Source organism: Myotis lucifugus, unplaced genomic scaffold, assembly GCF_000147115.1.
Source record: "Myotis lucifugus unplaced genomic scaffold, Myoluc2.0 scaffold_60, whole genome shotgun sequence".
Lineage (NCBI taxonomy): Eukaryota > Metazoa > Chordata > Mammalia > Chiroptera > Vespertilionidae > Myotis > Myotis lucifugus.
This window is the reverse complement of record NW_005871108.1, coordinates 5,747,648-5,768,504: the sequence shown is the minus strand read 5'-3', so window position 1 is coordinate 5,768,504 and position 20,857 is coordinate 5,747,648. Positions and strand designations below refer to the sequence as shown.

Genomic DNA, 20,857 nt, shown 5'->3' with positions numbered 1-20,857 from the left:
TTATTTTCTCTTCTTTCTGCTTAACAGAGTTCTCAATTTTTCTACTATACTTGGAGATTTCTTGATTTAAAAGGATTAGAGGTTGCCCAGTCAGTGTGGCTAAATGGTTGAGCATCGACCTATGAACCAGGAGGTCATGGTTGGATTCCCAGTCAGGGGACAAACAGGGGTTGTGGACTCAATCCCCAGTAGGGAGCATGCAGGAGGCAGCCAATCAATGATTCTCTCTCATTATTGATGTTTCTATCTCTCGTTCCATCTCCCTTCCTCTCTCTGAAATCAAGAAAAACATATTTTAAGAAAAGAATTAAAAGTCTTAAAAATAAAATAAATAAAAGCATTAGAGGTTAAAAATAAATTTTTTCAAAGCACATGGTTTGGTATGACAGAATGAGAAGGACAAAAAGTCTGCTCAAACTTTAAAAAGAATTTACTAATTAAAAAAGAAAAATAACATTAAAATTAAAACCTACAGTAAGATTCTTCTTTATTTTACAAGTCCAGGGATAATGGCATGGTTCTCTCACCAGGCCATGGAAAACGAGCCAAGAACCTGGCCGTGGCTTCTGCTACAGCCAGTCACGTGGGCACAGTTCTGCCCAGGCCCAGGCCAGCACAGGCTGACGGAGCCCACTGGCAGCCAGGCTGGCCGGGAACCACAGGGGACCCCGGGGAAGCATGTGCTGGTTCCTACGAAACTCACTGCATGGGAGGAGGATGCTCACCCAGGAAATGGTTAAACACCAGGCATGTGACTTAGATTTGCTAGTGTATGTTTCAGCTCCCAGAAGATTCTGGAGATTTGGTGATAGGGAATGGGAACATGGCCTAGAGTTCTCAAAGAAGGGCTTATAGGGTAGGGAATGGAGGGTGAGGCGGAGTCGGGTTTTGAGAAAAGGGAGAATGTAGACAGGAGACGGCCGGGGGGTGTTTTGGCTGAATCATCATGTGAGCAAATGCCCAGAGATGGGAACAGGTAGTGCTGTGCAGGAAACAGACAGGTGGCCTTGACATCCTGACTCCTCAGAACAAGAAGCCTATAAATGTGAGCTTCAAGCAGCCTGGCAGGAGGAACAGGTGGAGTCAGGAGAAGTGAAGGAGCTGGGGGTGGTGCAGGCAGCCTTGCAGGAGTCAGACGTGTGACTACTGGGAGGGGCAAGGCCCCCATCACTACATGCTGCTTCAGGTCAGGGCAGGCCAGGGTCAGGGACTTCACAGTCATCTCAGGGACCCTTCACAGGGCAGCAGGGCAGGGGAGACCTAGACCCAAAGTCTGGGTCTAGAACTACCTCTATCTGTGTGTGACCTTAAGCAAGTGACTTCACTTCTCTGAGTCTAGGTGGCTTTGTCTGAAAAACAGAAATATGCCTCCTTCCCTCTCAGGGTGGTGATAGAGATTCAGGAAAATAACACCGAGAGAGCGCTTAGCACGGTTTGCACCCAATAAAACGACCCTGAGATGGTCTATAATTACAAGCGGTAATGGGAAGCCACAGTAGGGAGTGGTCTGAGAACCAGGAGTTCAGAAGTACCCACCCAGAATGGATGCAGAAAGACGTTCTAAGAGACACAGGCCAGCAAGGCCTGACTGATGACACTAAATATGAAATCCAATATGCATGGGATTAGCAAGGGGGGACGGGGGTCAGCCAGAGAAGTAAATGCTGACGGTGCCTACACCAGCCCTGTCTGGAGAGTGGAGCCCAGTGAGGCCCAGGAAGCTCATTTGGTGGGTCTGGGGCCAGACTTGCAGGCTGTCAGCATCTAATGCTCTTCAACATTGCAACCACCTGCTGGTCCTCCTCCAGGGGCACTAAGCAGCCTTCCCACACTGTGGCTTTCCATCTGGGTGGCCTTCTGGGAGAGGGCGTCCTAGCCCAGCCAAGGCAATATCCACTTGGCCTGCTGTTGTGCCACTCATTAAAATGAATCGACAGATTTATACATCAGGCCCTCCAACCTGGGTTAGCATGAGTCAGCATCCCTGAGTCCAGGAACTTGGATTTGTCTTTTTCTTTATTCCCACAGCCACTGCTCAGGTGCAAGCTACTCTAACTCATCCTGCATGGCTTCCCCAGCCTCCCCTATGGACTTCCTGTAGCCACTTGGGCCTTCCTAGGGTTTATTCTCCACAGAGGAGCCACAAGGACCTTTTCAAAACTCCAATTGGATGCCCTCTTTAAAACCTCCAATGACTTCCCATCAAAAGAAAACACAAACTCTTTATCAAGGCTACATATGGCCCCTGCATCAGCTTCCACTGCTGCCCATACCATCACTGTGAGCCTGCCATACTGGCTTTCCATCTGCTCCTCAACCACACCAAGCTTGCCTCTGCTGTGGGGTTTTGCCCTTAAATGGTACCTTGGTATAGACAGTGGGTGTGTCCCCTGTATCTTGGTCATGGCAGCTCTTACCCTTCAGATCTCAGTCTATGTACCCCTTGACCACTCTGTCTAAAGTGGATCCCTCCCCCTAGTTTTTTGGGTTACAGCATGCTGACATTTTGTTTTAGGTTCTTTTTGCCACTTTAACCATTTTTAAGTATAACTCGGTTTTTAATTACGTTCACAATGTTGTATAACAATCACCACTATCTATTTCCAAAATTTTTCATCACCCCAAGCAGAAACTCTGTACCCATTTAGCAAATATGCTGAATTTCCCATAGTAACTATCACAAACAAAACTTAAATTTATTGATTGATTTACTTATTTGTTTCTATTCCTCCTCTGGAATATAAACTCCATAAAGACAAAACTTTATTAATCTCATTCACCATTACGTCCGGAGCTTAGTGCTGTTTTCGATAAACAACAACAAAGCTAACATATCTATAGTTTCCTATTTGCCAGGCACTGATCTAAGCCCTTTACATCAAGTACTCATTTAATTTTTATAAGAACCTACAATAGATGCTCTCATTATCTCCATTTCACAAAAGAAGAAACTGAGCAATTAAGTAACTTGCCCAAGATCTACAGCTAGTGAATGGCAGTGTCAGATGGATGGGTAGATGGACAAATGGGCAAACACAGGGGTAATGGGTGGATGGAATACCAACAAGGCAAGTTCCAAGTCTTCTCAACTGAGGACCAGCGATGGGGGCTGCATTCACCGTGGGAGTCTTTCTGGGCACCAGCCAGCCAGCCTGTCCTGATGACTTATCAGCTCTTAAGCACCTGACTTCTCCATCCAAACTCCTGATATCATCACCCGTACTTTATTGATGAGGACACCCGGGCCCAGAGAGGCGGACCAATCTGCCCAAGGACATGAGGCTGAGCCAAGTCTCTCGGACTCCCGAGTCCACCTCACGGCATGGCATTTCAGCAGCTGCAGAGGCTTCTGTCCTGTACTAATTTCTGCCCGGGGTGAGGTTGGCTATGGAAAAACTCCCAAGATTAAAAGGGAAGCTTTGTTTCAGTTCTGCCACTTCCCATCTGAGAGGCCTTGGGCAGGTCACTTCCCCTTTCTGAGCATGTTTCCTCATTTGTCAGACAGGGATAAGGGCCCCTGTCCTCCCACCACAGAGAAGGGCCATGCAGATAAAGGAGGTTACAGAGCAGAAAAGCACTTTGAAATACGAAAGCTAAAGCTAAGTACAGGGAGAGCGTGTTACAGATGTTTACAATATGTGTACCAGAACATATGCATGCATATGCATCACAATGGAACAACACTGGGGCACATACAGCCATATGCGTCCACGGTCGTGAACAATTACTCCCTAGCCAGTAAGGCTGTCTCTTCTAAATCACAGACACTAACAACATTCGCCCAGGCATTTCTGGGAATTCTGAACCAGGTAGAAACTAATGGTAGGAAGGAGGGTAAAGAGAGGGAGAAATGGACCGGGTGTGGGAGACAAAAAAACACCAAGAGAATGCGAGGCAGAAAGTGTAATTCCTCTGTTTTCAATGATGTTTCGATAATCACAGTTACGAGATATCTGTTCATTCTTTTGGGAAGTCAGGGGACACATCTCCTCCATCCCCTAGAACCATGCTTCCTGGGCCATTAGTCTCCGTTTGTGGCCCTAGATCCATGCCCCACTCCAAGAAGCAGGAGGCTGACCTCTAGGACTGTCTGAGCTTCCTTGTCTACAGACTTCTGGTTGGCCAATGGGAGGTGCTAGCAGGAGGTCAGAGGGTGGAAGGAGAGAGAGGCTGGGGTACATCGTCCCAATTTCCCACCCTGTGGTTCTGGCAGTGGCTGAGCCCCTCTGTGACAGTTCCTTGCACAGGCCCAACCATCACTGGATTCTGTGAACACGGCCCCCTCTCTCTGCTCATTCAGGCCAAGGGGAGGTAGCAGCTTCTGTCACTGTAACCGCTTCTGTAACTGTTAGTTTGAAGGTACCCCTGTGGGTTCCCTTAACCCTGCCCACACCTTTACTACCAATTAACTCAGTTGAAGCATCTGATATGTATACCAAAATGGAATTCTATTTTCCCTCAGAATCTGACAGATATACCTCCTAACACTAATTATAACAGAGAGGGAGGGAAAGAGAAACCGGGAAGAAGCAATATATTCTCCTGGTTAAGGATAAAATGGGAAACAAGGAGAGCTCAATCAAGTCTCTTTGCCTCTCTGTGCCTGTATCTTCATCTGTACAATCCTAATGATAATCTGCCAACCTCACAGGTGTGCTGTGAAAATCGAATCAGATCATGCCTGTAAAGCACTTGGCACATGCCAAAACCCACTTAGTGCTCAAGAAATGTTAGATATTCTCATTTCAGTACTAAGTCTAAAGAATGAAATATTAAGAATAGCATTCCCTTGGAGAAGGAATTACTGAATTAACTTTTCTTTTTAGGGGGTTCTCTGTGTTTTAAAATTTTTCTATGAACATGTATTACTTTGGGAGTCAGAAAAGAGAGAGAGAGGGAGAGGGAGAGGGAGAGGGAGAGGGAGAGGGAGAGGGAGCGGGAGAGGGAGAGGGAGAGGGAGAGGGAGAGGGAGAGGGAGAGGGAGAGGGAGAGGGAGAGGGAGCGGGAGAGGGAGAGGGAGAGAGACTGTTAAGACTTATTCTTTCTCTCTGGAGATGATGCTCTTCCATTGGGATTTCCCCAGGATGGAACATTCACTTCCTGGAGTGACAATCTCCGGGTGGATGTGAATGAAATGACTGCCTGCAATGAGGGAGGAGGGGTGCAGGGTGAGAGAGCTGCCTCTGGGGCTCTGTACCACCCTCCCAGCCAGTCTTGGGAGTTCCTGAAGGATGCAGAGGGGCTGAAATGGGAGCTGGGCCACAGTGGTTCTTACTGCTGCTCAGCTCCCAAGAGACAAAGGAGAGATGGCAATCTGTCAGAGGCTTGTGGTACCCTTGGGCACCACATTAAATAAAACCAAGCAATGTGAAGAGGCTGCCACCGGTTAGCACTGGCTTCCTGCCCAAAGGTTTCATGTGCCATCACGGAGCCACAAACTGATGTGCAGTTGTGGGCCGGGAACCATGTGACATGCCCAGAACTGCAGAGTAACAGCATCAGCAAGGAGAAATGCCTCCCTCTTGGGCCACACTGACTGCAGAAGCAGATAGAGACCGTCCTGTAACTGGCATCCTCTGAGAGCGGGCGATGAGCTGGTTCTCTTCCAGGCTTTGTCTCACTGGAGCTGCTCAAGGGCCACACAGGGTAGGTGGGCTTACTCCTCGGGCCGGCTTGGCTGGCCAAGGTCACACAGCTAGTCAGATCAGATAAAGCCAGGACTAGGACCCGGGTGGGCTGGCTCATGGTCCCATGCTCTTTCCCCTCAATCCTGCTACCTCCAACTTGCTGTCAACCATGTAACCAAAGCTACTGTTGCTCTGGATATAGAAATAATAACAGCAGTATCAACCCCTCCCACATGCAAGGCGCTTGACAATTTAAAGGATCCTTTTAGAATAATCATCTTGCGTGGACCTCACTGATCAGCAGTTAGTGAGAGGAAGCACAGAACAGCAGTGACGAACACGGGCTTTGGACCAGTTTGAATCCTGTTTCCACTGGCTTGGGGACCTTGGGCCAAGTTGCTTAACCTCTCTGAGAGCCAATTTGAGCTTTTAAGCTGAGGGTAACACCTTCCACACCTCAGTGGCATTTAGTGAGAATTAAACGAGAGACTGCACAAGGAGCTCACCCTGGCACCATGTTTGCAGTAGAGCAGCGATGGCTCCCACCAGTGAGCCTGTCTCGACCATTCAGATGAACACAGTGAGGTCCAGAGAAGATAAAAAACTTGCCCAAAGGACACTCGGGGTATAAGCAGCAGCAGGGTCCAGGCAGCCACTTATAATGTCCCAAGAGAATCTGAAAACTTCATAGGTGAGCTCCATACTGGGTGAGTGAAAGAGGGGTTTGCCTTGAACATCCCCACCCTTGGAGGGTGACAGATAGGGCCCCTCCCACACACTGGCCCTCCATGTCCTTGCCCCCTCAGGCTCTGCGGAGAAGGGAGGAGAGGAGGGAAAGGAGCCGGGAGAAGCAGCAGACCCTCTGGGCACCCCTCACAGCCTATGACTCTTTCTCTCATTTGACCTCCTTTAATTGTTTAAACACTATAAAAATTCATTGTCAGCTTTATTTAGACTACAGTAAAATTGGAAGCAACTTTAAATGTCCAAGTTAATGAGGACTTACCCATTCCATTAATTACAAAAGTAGCACATACCTATCGTGAATATTTTTGAGATAAATTTTATATATAATGGCCCTAACCGGTTTGGCTCAGTGGATAGAGCGTCAGCCTGCGGAATCAAGGGTCCCAGGTTCGATTCCGGTCAGGGGCATGTACCTTGGTTGCGGGCGCATTCCCAGTAGGGAGTGTGCAATAGGCAGCTGATCGATGTTTCTCTCTCATTGATGTTTCTATCTCTCTATCCCTCTCCCTTCCTCTCTGTAAAAAATCAATAAAATATATTTTTAAAAAAAATTTTATATATAATGACATGGAAAGATGTCAAGACATCATTAAATGAAAAAGATGCAAGTTGTAAAACAATAATGTAATTTATGGTCCCATTCTGGTGCGTATGCTTATGTAGGCATAGGAAATATTCTGTTATTGGCTACTGCTAGAAGGAAGGATTTTGGTTGGAGAGCCAAGGATAGAATACACTTCTGGCCCTAACCGGTTTGGCTCAGTGGATAGAGCGTCAGCCTGCGGACTGAAAGGTCCCAGGTTCGATTCTGGTCAAGGGCATGTACCTTGGTTTCGGGCACATCCCCAGTTGGGGGTGTGCAGGAGGCAGCTGATCGATGTTTCTAACTCTCTATCCCTCTCCCTTCCTCTCTGTAAAAACATCAATAAAAAAAAAAGAATACACTGCTGAATTATTAGGATTTTTCACATATTTCTTTTGTAATTAAAACTAAGAAAAAATAAATATAATATTTAAAAATATTTATTTTGGTCAGTCTTATTTACTTCCCATAGTACCTGCTCTAACTCCATTTGTGCCTGTAAGTATAATCTATCTATGGGCATACCTAATTTTACTCCACTTTAATCTCATAATAGTATGTTTTTTTTAATTTAACATTAATTGTATAGAAATATTTCCACATTATTATATCATCACAGCTAACATTCATGGGTGTTATACAATGTGCTAGTTACCATACTAGGAGCCTTATATGCCTTAAGTCATTTAGTCTTGATGATAATCCTAGAAGGAGGTACTTGGACTATCCATATTACAGATGGAGAAACTGAGGCTTAAAAAGATGAATTGGCCCGGCCGGTGTGGCTCAGTGGTTAAGTGTCAACCTATGAACTAGGAGGTCATGGTTCGATTCCCGGTTCCGGGCATATGCCTGGGTTGTGGGCTTGATCCCCAGTGTGGGGTGTGCAGGAGGCAGCCAATCGATGATTCTCTCCGATCATTGATGTTTCTTTCTCTCTCTCCCTCTCTTTTCCTCTCTGAAATCAATAAATATATATATATATATATTTTTTTTTTCTTAAAGATGAGCCCTAACCATTTGGCTCAGTGGATAGAGCATCGGCCTGCGGACTGAAAGGTCCCAGGTTCGATTCTGGTCAAGGGCATGTACCTTGGTTGTGGGCACATCCCCAGTAGAAGGTGTGCAGGAGGCAGCTGATCGATGTGTCTCTCTCATCAATGTTTCTAACTCTCTATCCCTCTCCCTTCCTCTCTGTAAAAAATCAATAAAATATATTTAAAAATTAAAAAAAAGATGAATTGATTTGCCAACATCTCACCTCTAGTAAGGACAGAAACTAGAGTTGAGCCCAAGTCTGTGTGCATCCCAAGTCCTTGCTGGGAGCCTCTCCACCCTGCTCCCCTCACGGATACCGAGTGGTGAGTGAGAAGAATGTGGCAAGTAAGGACGAGGAGACTCAGGTTCTGGGTCTAATCATTCCCATTACCTTGGACAAGTCACTTCCCATCTGCATCATTCACTCAGACAATTCTTTCACCAAATCACTGAGCTACACGCTGAGGATACAACAATGAGTAAAATATGACCCCATGCCCTCAGAGAGATTAGAGCCTAGCCTGAATCTCTTCCTGCACAGGAAGGATCTAACCCCTCTCCCACCTCTGTCACATGTGAAATGAAATGAATAAAGGATGATGCAAACGAGCTTCAGGGCACAGCTCCATATGCTGCAAGATAAGTATTTCTGTGGCTGTTCATGGCTGCATATTATTTGATCCACTGGATGTTCCAAAACGTTCTCAATCATCTTCCTATTGTCAGGCACTTAGTCCCAATTTGCTGCTATTATAGAGGGAGCTCTGATGGGGATTCATCCAAAGATTATTATTCAAAGGGGAGAAAAAAGGCAGATACACAAAGAAGATGCTGCAAAACCTTAGAATGACTGAAGGAAGACAAGTTCTTCATCTTAAACTCACGAGCCTCAAACTCAAGTCATGGCACTGGCGGCCTCCCCTACCCCAAACCTCCCCTTGCCCCAAGCAGCTGAGCCACACACCACCTGAGGGGACAGACATCTTGCTGTGGTTTCAACCTTCTACTCACACCAGCCCTCCAAGACCACAGGGCTAGTTCTTTCCTGCAAGACCACAGTCCGCACCCTCCTAGAGGTTCTTACAGTTGCCAAAGGGACCTTCCCAAGCACAGACCTGCCATGCCCCAGTACATGCTTATGCAGACCAAACACCTGCAAAGATTCCCAAAGCCTCCAGGCTCCCTGTCAAGTGGAAACACCTTAGCCTGACATTTAAGAGAGGCGGAGGGCGGAGAGAAGTGATGTTTACTGAGTCCCTGTGAGGTGCCAGCACTGCACTAGGTCCTCTACAGAACAACCACCAAACGTGGGCTCGATGAGACAGGTGTGTTCATCCACACGTTACAGATGAGGAAACTGAGGCGCAGACCAGCTAAGTGACGTGCCCAAGGCCACGCGGCGAGCACACAGCGGAGCCTTGACTAGATCTGGTGGATCTCAGAGCTTTGCCAAAAGACCCAAACACAAGCTGACTTTCTGAGTCACCTCCCAGCACCCCCAGCCCCCTGCGCCATCTGCTCCACGCACACCAGACATCTGCTCTTCTTCAAAGGCATCCCGATTTCCTTCCCCTCTGACTTGGGAGGATGGATGCCCTCCCCCCGCAAACGATCAAAATTCCACTTGGTCTTTGGTGCCCAGAAGCCTTCTCTGATCACCAAAATAGAAACCCCTGCTTAGCATATGCCATAACTCACCCGTTCCCTTTCCTGTGTCCTGTCTGTGGCTCCCGATGAGACCATAAGTCCCTTCAGGAACATGGCTCTGACCCACACTGTCTGGATTTGGATCCTGGCTTCCCTGAGACTTAACTGTGTGACCTTGAGCCACTGTCTTCCCCTTGCTAAGCCTCAGTCCCCTCAATCTGTAAAATGTGAAATGAAGAATTCCTATCTCACAGGGTTTTGTGAAGCCTATATGAGTTATACAGGTAAGCCCTTAAACCAGCACCTGGCATGTAATAAGTGCTCAATAAATGCTGGCTGTTACTAGTCTTCACAAGCCTCCCACTCACAAAGGAAGTGGTACCAGCCTGCTCACTCCCAGGCCATCCGCCCAGGCTCAGGTCCCCTCCCTACATGGCCTCCCCTACACAGTACTAGCTGATGCCCTTTCTGTTTCCACCTTTCTGTTTCCTGGTCATTGGAGCCCTACCAAGGGGCGAGTGTCAGGGCCAGCAGGTCTTCCCTGATGGCCAATGGTAGCAGGAGATCCAGCGCATCCCTACTTCTAGGAGATCCTCGCCAGGAAGCAAAGGTCAAGGCCCACCCCTCTCTCAGGCCTCTAGCTGGTACCTCTGTGCCCCTACCCCTCAGGACTCCCGGAGCACTCAGGCCACAGAACCACCCCTGCCTCACAGACCCAACACACAGACGTCTGCACCTGGACCAACCCTGGCATATCAGTCATCTGGCTCTGCTGGACACCCACCTGGTATTCCAGATACTGCCCCAAGTGTAATATCATGGCAGAGAGAGGGGCTCTGGACTCACACAACCCCACCCTTTCCAGCTGTGTAACCTCAAGCAAGTGACACAATCTCTCTGAACCTCAGTTTCCATCTGTAAAAAGTGGATAATAATAGCATCCACCTGACAAGGTTGCTGTGAGATGATGCAAAACACTTATTACACTGAATGGTACACAGTAAATGCTCAATAAATGCCTTCACTCTGATTTTATAGTCATTATTCCCGACACAGATGAGTATCCCCTTTTAATAATGGGGACACACAAGCCCAGAGAGGCCCACAGTGATGTCCATGCTGAAGCTAACACAGACGCACTTCCCACCTGAGACCCTCTCCACTGCCCCAGAGGCTCAGGCCCAGAACATCCCTGGGCACCCAGGGTCCTCTCAACCCTGTACATTCCCAGGAGAGCCCAGTGCAGCCAGCTACCCATTGCCTCAGCCCTTGCCCATTATCTGAGAGGCAGCCTGGCCTCTCCTCCTCACATTTTGTGAACAAGGGCTGGTCTGGGGGAGGCCAATGTAAGGTCCCACCTAAAGGCCCCGCCTGGGTATGTCCTGGGTATGGGACAGCCACAACAACAGGGAAGCAGGCATTTGGGCTGCAAGAACCCCAAACCAAGAGATAGTAAGACCTGGTACATTAGTGCTGGCTTTCCCACTCAGTTGCTATATGACCTTGGACAAGTCACTCTTCCTCTAGGCCTCATTCAACCTTGCAGTATTTATCAAGTGAGGCCTACAGGATCAACACTGTTCTGTGGAAGCAAATCCCCCATGAAGCTTACGGAGCTGGGCCCAGGAAACTGCCATGTGACCCAGGAAGGGTTTCAATAGGAACAATGCCCCTTGCACTGATCTCCTGCAGGACTGCTTTCAGGTGCCCCTCAAGGGACCACAAATATCTCCCATGGTGTCACTGGGCAGCATGACCTCAGGCTAGCCAGCAGAAGCCAGCTCCATCCCTGTATGGAGCTGGCAGCCTCCTGGGCCACGGTGGCTGAGAGAGGAGGCTGGCACGGGCTGCCTCTGCTGCAGGCTCCATCTGGAGGAATGGATGGACAGGCGGTACACAGCCTCTATTCTCCACACCCTGACCCAGGACAGGCGGCACTGAGTCTTCCAGGAGCTCCTGAGGGCACCATCACAGTCCCCAGCCTTCAATCTGGCCCAACTGCGGCTGATTCTGGAAGACTCCTAATGGAGGTGGGGCAGCAGGACCCACATGGCCCCACAGAGGTCCTAAATCCAGCCCTCTTATACTCCCACCTTTGGGTGCAGAGGAGATGCTGGGCAGATCCAGAAGTGAAGGCAGGCTCACTTCTGGAACACATGGCAGTGTTTCTCTCCCACCAATGCATCCTCAGAGCTCCAGGGTGAAAGCAAGGACCATGCCGGCAGCGGAGGGAGACTGCACCCTCAGAACTCCTTCCTAGTCCTTGTCTAGCCCCTCAAGGTCCGCATGGACCACCCTGGGCCATAGCTCTGCCAGGCAGTGCCCTCAGCTTCCAGTAAGTACCCCAGTGGAGGTAGTCATCCACCCCATCGCCCCCACCCCCAGTCTATCCTCAAGACCCGAGCCTCTTGAACCCCTGGACATCCCCAAGCGTGAAGGTGCCAGACACAACTGGGACCAGCAAGTCCTCTCCCTCTAATCAGTGGGGCAACAGCTGCCAAAACAATACTAAGCCAGAACCGCAGAGATTCTGGGGCTAAGGCTCACCCCAAGCTTTGGGGGACTTGGAAGAGGGGTGGGATGGGAAGTGAGCCTGGAGTGGGGAAATGTCTGTACCCAGGGGGTGAGGGCAAGGGCAGGAGCTCCCCTGCATCCCAGCCTCCAGCCAAGCCCAGACAGTCATGCAGCATCGGAAGCGGCTGGAGAGCGCGCCAGAGCCCACGACCTCCATAGAGGGGGCAGAAGTCTTGAAAACAGAGTGGGGTGTAGGTGGGGTGGCGGGTGGGGGAGCGGCAACCTTCGATCCCTACAGCAAGCACCAGCTCACCACCACCCCGCTCCCTCTCCAGGGAGGCTGCAGAGCTGGGCGGCGGGAACAGCCAGGACCACCCCAATCTGGCCAGGGGGCCAGCGGCCGAAAACTCAGTTCCTCTCCGTCTCGCCCCCAGTCCTCCCCCTACAGTGGAGTCTGGGCCTACAAGTGCCGAGCCACCCCCACCCCCTTCTACCTGACCTCCCCCAGGTGCCTACCTGAGCCTGGGAGTCCCATCTCGGGCAGGCTGGGTGCGGGGCGCCCTCTCGGCTCCGCGGGTGGCAGGCCTTGGGACGGAGCCGCGCGAGAGACGCGGCGGGCTCTTCGGAGCAGCCAGTTCCGTGACACCCCCGCCCGCTGATGGATGCCGACTGCAGCAGCGGTGGCGGCGGCTCAGCGTGCGCCGGGGGCTGGGCACTGTGCCCACAGCCCCGGGCCTGGCGCCCAACGCGCGGCCACCCCCGCCCCCGCCCGGCCTCCGAGCCCAGCCGAGGAGCGCCGCTGCGCGCCTGCCTGCTCCCTCGGGCCGCCCTGCCCCTGCCTCCGCCTCCTCTCGCCGGCTCCCTCTCCCTCTCCCTCTCCCTCTCCCTCTCCCTTTCTATCGCTCAGGCTCCCGGGCCACCTCCTTCCGCGGATGCCAGAGCTGCAGTCGGACCTCTGCGGGACCTTGCATCGGAAGCCAACGCTTGGGTCTCCGCTGTCCCCACACCCGCCCAGGCCCGCCTCAACCCTCCCAGCTGGGCCAAGCCCTCTTAGGGGCTCCGCAGACAGAGAGAAGGAGAGCGGAGGGGGAAGGTTAGAGGGAGGGGGAGGGCCCCTGACTCAGAAGGGGTGACTCAGTCTCAGTGGGCCTCCCAGCCCACCTAGCCAGATACCCTCTCCGCCCAGGCAGCACAGCAGGGCAGTCTCCCCGGGACTCAGGGCTCCACCCCTATGAGGGAGGAGGCATGTGCAAATGTCTCCTGGGATCCTGTGTGTCTGAGTGTGTGTACGTGTACATTTATCCATATGTGCTTCGGTGACAGTGACCATAAGGGGGGACTGGGCCCGGGTACAGACGTGTGTGAGCACATGCTGGGTGTGCACACAGGCTCCGGGCAGGTGGTAGGAGCCAAGGGGCCTGGGGCACCGAGGTCATGGCTCAAAACCAAGTGAAGCCCCGTTCCTCCCCTCCAGCAGCGCTAACTCAAAAAGCAGGTCCCAGACACTGCACCCCCACTTCTGTCAATCAACAGGCCAGGACCTCAAACAGCAGAGGACCCTGGGAGGCAAGAGGGCCTGGGTTCCTTTGGGCAAGTTGCTCTCCTCAATTTGCAAACAATGAAAGAAAGGGCTGGATGTACCAATCTCTAGGGGCCCCAGTTCTCTACAGGAGGGCCCGGAGAAGATGGTACATAACCCACAGCATGATCTTTAAAAGTTTCTGCCCATGGGTCCGCATTTGTAGCCCACATGACCCCTACTCCCTAACCATCCCCACCCCCTGGCATATACATTTATTCTTTGAATTCTTCAAATAATTCCTGAGTACCTATTAGTGCCAGCTATAGTTCTAGGCACCACAGAATCCACCACCTGGAGACCACAGATGTCCAACGCTGGGGAAATGTGAGCTGAGCCCTCTGTCCTCCATGCTGCAGTTCCCTCCGTGTCAACCTCAACAGAATCCATCTCTACTCCCATACTCCAGGGCAGGTAACTCCTCCCCTCACTACTCCCTCCCAAGGTGGCTGCTCCATCATGGTGACATTCCACCCTCGGTCCTGGTGCCAACACTAAGGCCTCCACAAAACCAGGCTAGGCCCTCTCCTCAGCACCCCTCAGAGAACCCAAGACAGCAACTGTGTCCCTTCTCCCCACCCATGAACCAAGCCTTCCCTTCTCCAACTTATACACAATGAACTCCTCCAGATGTTCCCAAGACAGTTTCCGGTCCCTTCACTCTCCCTGCTGCCCACTAGGCTCAGGAGTGGGCAGAGCAGAAGGAAGCCAGCTCCTCCCCAGTCTCAGAGAACAAGCCCTCCCTCCGGACAGGAGACAGGAAGATGGCAAAGTCAGCCCCGGGCCAATTCACAGGAACAGCAGAGTCCTGCTGGGCAAACTTCCTCACAGATTTCCTCCTGTGCTTTGCACTTTGCACTCCCCAGACTCTCAAATTCAGTTCTTCCCAGGAACTCCCCCAGCCCGCAGGGGCGTGGCCTTGGGCAAGCCACGCTGCCACTGCGGGTGCTCTATTCACTCTACATTTCAGTTCACTCTACATTTATTCATATGAATGAGTGAAAGGATCAGAAAACCCAGGAGTTACACCAGATGAACGGATTGTTTCATATGCACATTTGCTAAGAGATTCTTGACCGCCTGCCTTCAAGAATTTTTATTCCACATTGACTCAGCTTCCTCTGCTTGCTGGCATTCCCAACTCTGGGCTCCTGTGGGCAGGACAGAGCTGGTTGGCCAAAGCCCTTGGTTCTTCCTCCATCAACTCTCCTTCCTTGGACCCACCCCCTTCCCTTCCTTCCCCCCAGCAGGAGCCCTCCCCCTCCTCCCCTGGGGCAGGGCCACTTTCCCACCCTCCTCAGCTGGATAGAGCCTCTCACTTTCCCAGACAAATCCAGGCTACATTCCAAAGACCAAGGCAGGACGTTCCCAGACATCATTCTGGATTAATACCCAAAGAGCCCATTTTACTTCGGGATAGAGGGACCACACAGAAAAATTAGGTTGCTTCTATTATCATTATTTCTTTTTTATTATTATTATTATTATTAATTATTGACTAACATTTCTCTAGCACTTTCTAGTATGTAAAGTATGTTCATGGCAATCTTCACATCTTATGAGATCGATCACCCCTCATTTTATAAACAGGTCGGCTGAGGCCCAGAGTGGTGAGTGACTTGTCCAAGGTTACACCGCACTGGAACACGGGCTTTCTGGACCAGCTACTTTCCACTTTACCCTACAATAACTTTTTCTAGAGAAATCTGGTTGGGGAGAGGGAGGGAGCTGGGGGCACTCTCTGAAGAACACACGACCCTATGCGCATCAGTTAAAATCATTACCCCAGTTACTTGGCTGCTTTCATTCCATAGGCAGGGAAACAGGCACAGAAACAGGACCCAGCCCAGGGCCCTATCTCATGAAAGCCGCCATGGACAAATGCAAGAAGGAAGAGGAACCCCTCACCTCTCCTAACGAAGAGGGTCTCTTCGGGTCTGTTAGTTCTGAATTCTGCTTCCGGCCCTGGCTCTATCATCTCTTTCTGTGTTACTTGGGCAGATTGTTTGGCCTCTCTGAGACTCAGTTTTCTCACCTATAAAATGGGAGAAATTCTCCCTGCCCTACTTCTGTCAGGGGGTTGCTGTGATGGGGAGGTCAGCAAATGAAGGCAGGATCCCTTATCCCTCTCTGGTCTGCCTAGAATGTAGGAGAAATTCTTGATGGTACAAAAGTGTCAGGATAGAGGAAAGCCAGAAAAAGGATGGAAATGATTCAGTCCATTGGCTGGAAAGGCAAAGCACATAGTGTGAGCCACAGCCCCCCAAGGCTACCGGTGGAGCAGAGACTAAACCAAACACTTCATGCATTGCCTCTTCCACCCCCCTTTTATCTTTGGAATGAGAGACTAGCCAAGGTCACCCCATGTAGTCAGTGGTCTCTGCCAAGGTCACCCCATGCAGTCATTGAGTGGTCTTTGACTCCCAGTCACCAGGGGTCCCTTGATTCCTGGGTGGGCAGGGGGAGTGGCAAGCACTCTTAGCCCAAGGATTTAATCTTTCATTCAGCAAGTAGTGACGTTCACACTGGACATGGGCACTGAGGAAGGAGAGAGAATTTGGGTAGCCTCCACCCTTGTATTCACAATCAGTCCAGTTGGGGAGCATGGCCTATAAACCAGAGGCTCCTGTAAGAGGAAGCACCATCATTTTCTGAGTACTTATTCTGGCACCAGACACAGTCATTTGTTTAATCCTTACAACAATTCTCCAGCATCGAAATTATTTACTCCTTTCACAGGTGAAGTAACAGAGGGTTTAACGCCATCCCAAAGTTCACCCAGCCAATAAATGGCAGGCCATGTCTACCTGATGCCAAACCCTGAGCTCTTCTCCCTGACTCTAGAACTGTGCTGCCCACGATGGTAGCCACTAATAACAAGTGGTTACTGAGCACTTAAATGTGGTACTTGCAAATTGAGATGAGCTGTAAGTACAAATCACACACTAGATTTTAAATATTTAATGAAAGAAATGTAATGTATCTCATTAATATTTTTTGTATTTTGGATGTATTGGATTAAATACATCATTAGAATAATGTTATATGTTTCTTTTTGCTTCTCCTCATGTGGCTCCTAGAAATGTTTGAATTACATAAGTGGCTCGCATGTAAAGGGCACATTATATTTCTTTTGATCACACAGGCTTCCACGCAATATGTCCTAACCCAGCCCATGGGGCTCAGAAAAGGCTTCCAGGAGGAGGGGCTGCCTAAATGGAGCTGGGACAAAGGCAAGATCTTGAGAAGAGGGTATTCCAGGGCAAGAGAGCTGCAGGGCATTTGGTTTTGGCCCCAGAGGGCTGTAAGGCCTGGGTGGGCTGAGCTGCAGCCCCAGGCAGCAGAGAGCTGGGCCAGCCTCCGGAGGAAGCTACCAGAGCCAAACTTTCCAGAGCAGCATGACCCACGAGCCTGGGAAGTTCTGCCAGGCAAGGCTACTCTCACTAGTCCTTGACACTCTCTGGAAGGCCCTTCGGGCAGCTGCTCTGAAGGGAGCAGGCAGGGTGGACAGGTGTAACACCCAGCTGGTCGGGACCTCTCCCTCCAGCGGCCCCTACATCCTCTCCTCAGTCCCCTCCAGGGAGCATTGCAATCCCCAGGGACCTGCCAACCCAGAGCGTGGGAACCACGCACTCCTGCATTAGGTCATACTGTGCGTGGAATGACGACAAAGCTACACTTTTCCATATCTACTATGGTGGTGTTGAAGCTCCTGAGTGCAACATTTACCTCGGGGGAGGGCACTAGAGGCAGGGATGGGGGAGGTTCATTAATAGTACAGGAGCTGTGTGCCCTTGGCCAAAGCACTAACCTCTCTGAGCCTCAGTTCCCACCTCTGTAGAACGGGGATAACATCAGAACCACATCTCAGAGCTCCTAGGAGGACATAATACCCACAAAGGGGTTAGCATGCGGTGCCCTCAGTCTCTCCAAAGCTTCCAGAGGTTTCATCCCCTTTCCCCCCTCCTTCCCCTGCCTTCACCCATGCTCCAACCATCCTGACCCTGCTGGCCCCACAACTCATCTCCACTTCTGAATCTGGGGCTCAATTGTCATGAAGCTCTTTGGCTTCTCCAACAAGACTGCAGCCTTTCAAAGATGGGAGCCTTGCCTTTCCCTCTACCCTTCCCCCTCCTTTTTCTCTCCCTCCTTCTCCCTCCCCCTCCTCCTCTGTACCCACAGCCCGCCACCCACACCCCACACTCCCATCCCCACATGCTGCACATGTCTGGACATCCCAGAGGCTCCTACAGCCCATTCCAGTGGCTTGAACGTTAGGCCACCATCTTTGGCCAAGAACACTGTGGGTCTCCACTGAGCAACTTGAGGATCTGGTTCTGTTCTGCTTTCTCAAAGCAAGAACCTTCAGCGGCTCCCGTTCTCTGGTAAAGCAAGCCCAACACCTTGGCCTGACTCTCCAGACCATTCACAGCCTGGTCTCACCTGACTCCTCAGCCACATCCTCAGGCTGTGTGGGGAACTCTGTTAAACTGGATGGTTCTGGGCCTCAAGGGTACAGCATGGCCCTGCCTCTCTGTGTTTGCACATTTCTTCCTCTTCCTGGGAGATCCTCTTTCCCTTTCCCATAGCCATTCTTCCAGCCATCCTCCAGGAAGTCCTTCCGGAGCCCCTCCTCTTTGCAATGACCCCTCCCAACTGGAAGGAACGGCTTGGCCTCTCCCCTCCTTCCTGCCCTCTGCCCTCTAGCCCTACCCAGTGCAGTGCCCAGCTCAAAATATGTGCACAGTGTATGCCCCCTGGGACACATCTGCACTCCCAGAGCCAGAGGCCAGGGGGCAAGCTGGAGTCAGGGGTTCGTTCACCAGGGTGCCAGGACACTCCCAGGGCTGAGTTCTGCTGAATCCGACTCCACCTGGCTACACTCCACTCTGACTGCCACAGGGAAATCAGTCCTCCCCTAGGAGGTCTGGGAGCCATACTCCTGGGGCCTGAATACAAAAGATCTGGCCACATTCCCACTGGATACAGACGTCCACCCATCCTCCCATCAGGTGACTGGAGTGTCAGCTGAGATTTGCATCATCACAGAATTACAGATTCCTTGCCGTCAGAAGAGGCCGTAGAGAGTATCATACAAAGGCTGAGAGCAGTGAGAGGCAAAGAAGCAAAGCTCTGCGTGTATGCCGAGGGCCCCGTGTGCCGGGGAGGCTGCAGCGACACCATCCATCAACATTATCATCGCAGAGAGCGTGAGACCCCATGACGTGCTGGAGCTGTGCCCAGCAATTTGCATACATTTTCCGTTTTTAATTTCTCACTGCTCTGTAAGGCAGAGATGACATATTCCACCTCGATTTTACAGGAGAGGAAGCTGAAGCTTAGAACAGTTAAGTCACTTGTCTAAGTTCACACTGCTAGTGGGTAGGGGCGGGGAGCAGGATTCAATCCCAGGTGTTCCTGACTGCAAAGCCCGTTCCCACCATTAATCCTACATACATTTGCTGTAACACACATTTACTATGGATATGCTGGCTGTTTCAGTTCTTGCTGGTGGGGGCGGAGGGGTAGTTATACAAATATATGTAAACTTATGGTCTGTGTACCTTTCTGAATCTATATTATAACTTCAATAAAGTTTTATTTTTTTTTAATGTTCTGTCCCAGAGATGAGTCTATGCTAGAAGTTTTGGGGGTATTAAATACTCTTAGTATTAGTCTGAAGCCAGAAAGCTGTTTGATTTTTCTTTTCAATCATCTTTCCGTGTCAAGAGAGACTGCTCTAAGAACTCAAAAATTTCCTAGCCAGGGCAAAATTTCACCTGCTGCCTGTCCATTGCTCAGAGCACATACACATTCTTGTATTTGCATTCCCAGTCCAGGTGCCACGAAGCCAAAGGACCATTTCCAGAAGCCTGCACTGCTCTGCGGTCTTTGCAGCCCTCTCCTCATCCACCCATCTGTGTGGACCAGACGGCTGGACCAGCTGCTGCATCACTGGTTAATCCCCAACTTCATAAGGTGGCCAGGCAGCAAGGTCTGGATGTTCCCATCGCCTCGTACCAGGCCAGGCTGGGCAGAGAAGCTGCCTGTGTGTGTAAACACAGCCTTTTGCTTGGGCAGCTAGTGCCGGACTCCCCTCACCAACTGGGCCCACTGTGGCTTTTATCTTCCTGCCCAAAATAACCATTGGCTTTCATGGTTCTCTGGGTGTGAATCAGGAGACTCTTGTGAGGCCTGTGGCAGCTTGGGAGCAGGAAGGACATGTTATCCATCTGTTTCCCCAATGCACCAGGACAAAGGTTTGTGGGATTTAGGGAGCTCCTCCGTGCACCTGGAAGGACCTGTGCTAGGGAACAGGGACAGCTGGAAGACAGGCACACTCTCCGAAAACTCACAGCTTAGGGAAAGAAGTAAAACACTGACATCAGCCCAGCCGACGTGGCTCAATGGTTGAGTGCCAACCCATGAACCAGGAGATCACCGTTCGACGCCCGGGTTGCGGGCTCGATCCCCAGTGTGGGTGTGCAGGAGGCAGCTGATCAATGCTTCTCTCTCATCACTGATGTTTCTATCTCTCTCTCCCTCTCCCTTCCTTTCTGAAATTAATGAAAATATATATATTTTTAAAAGCACTGCCACCAGCCAGCTGCAATAGAAGGCAAAAGGGACTAAAGATTGCAAGAAAAGGATAAAGTGTTTTAGGAGTTCAGAGGAGAAAGAGGTTATAGGGGAGCGGGTGTCAAAGAAGGTTCCCAGGCAGAGGTAGCATTTGGGTTGAGCATCAAAGGCAGGACTAAAGCACAGTTTAGACGGAGGAGCTAATAGAAACAAGGGCTGGGAAGTGCAGGCGCGACTCAGGAAACACCTCAGCCTACAGCCTGGGATGAGGCTGAGGCCGAGGCTGGAAAGGCACACGGGAGCCTCGAATGGCATACAAAGTGGTTTCCTGCACTGACGAGCAACGAGCTACATGTGACTAAAGTTAAATTAACTAAAGTTGAGAAAAGGTAAATTCATAGCCACGTGTGGATAGTGGCAGTGCAGATAAAGAAACTTCCGTCGCTGCAGACAGTTCTACTGGACTGCACTAGTACATACAGCAGAGAGCCCAGAAGACTGAGCAGAAGCGTGACATATCAGAGCCGGCTTTAGGAAGATTAA

The 20,857-nt window shown here is 50.7% G+C and overlaps 1 protein-coding gene across 10 annotated transcripts in view; it reads right to left on the bottom strand.

The window, feature by feature from the left end:
* The window catches only part of EPB41L1 (erythrocyte membrane protein band 4.1 like 1), a 118,791-nt gene that overhangs the window by 56,744 nt on the left and 41,190 nt on the right, over positions 1 to 20,857 (bottom strand). For 7 of the 10 annotated variants that reach the window (XM_023754442.1, XM_023754447.1, XM_023754450.1 and 4 more), the window contains exon 1: positions 12,673 to 12,696. The exons of 2 other annotated variants lie outside the window; for them this stretch is intronic. In XM_023754442.1, coding sequence (XP_023610210.1) covers positions 12,673 to 12,691 — 19 coding nt within the window. In that variant the 5' untranslated portion in view covers positions 12,692 to 12,696. Of the gene's footprint in view, positions 1 to 12,672; positions 12,697 to 17,546; positions 17,612 to 20,857 lie in introns of those variants that run through there. One more of the 10 variants, XM_023754445.1, reaches the window with a different exon arrangement.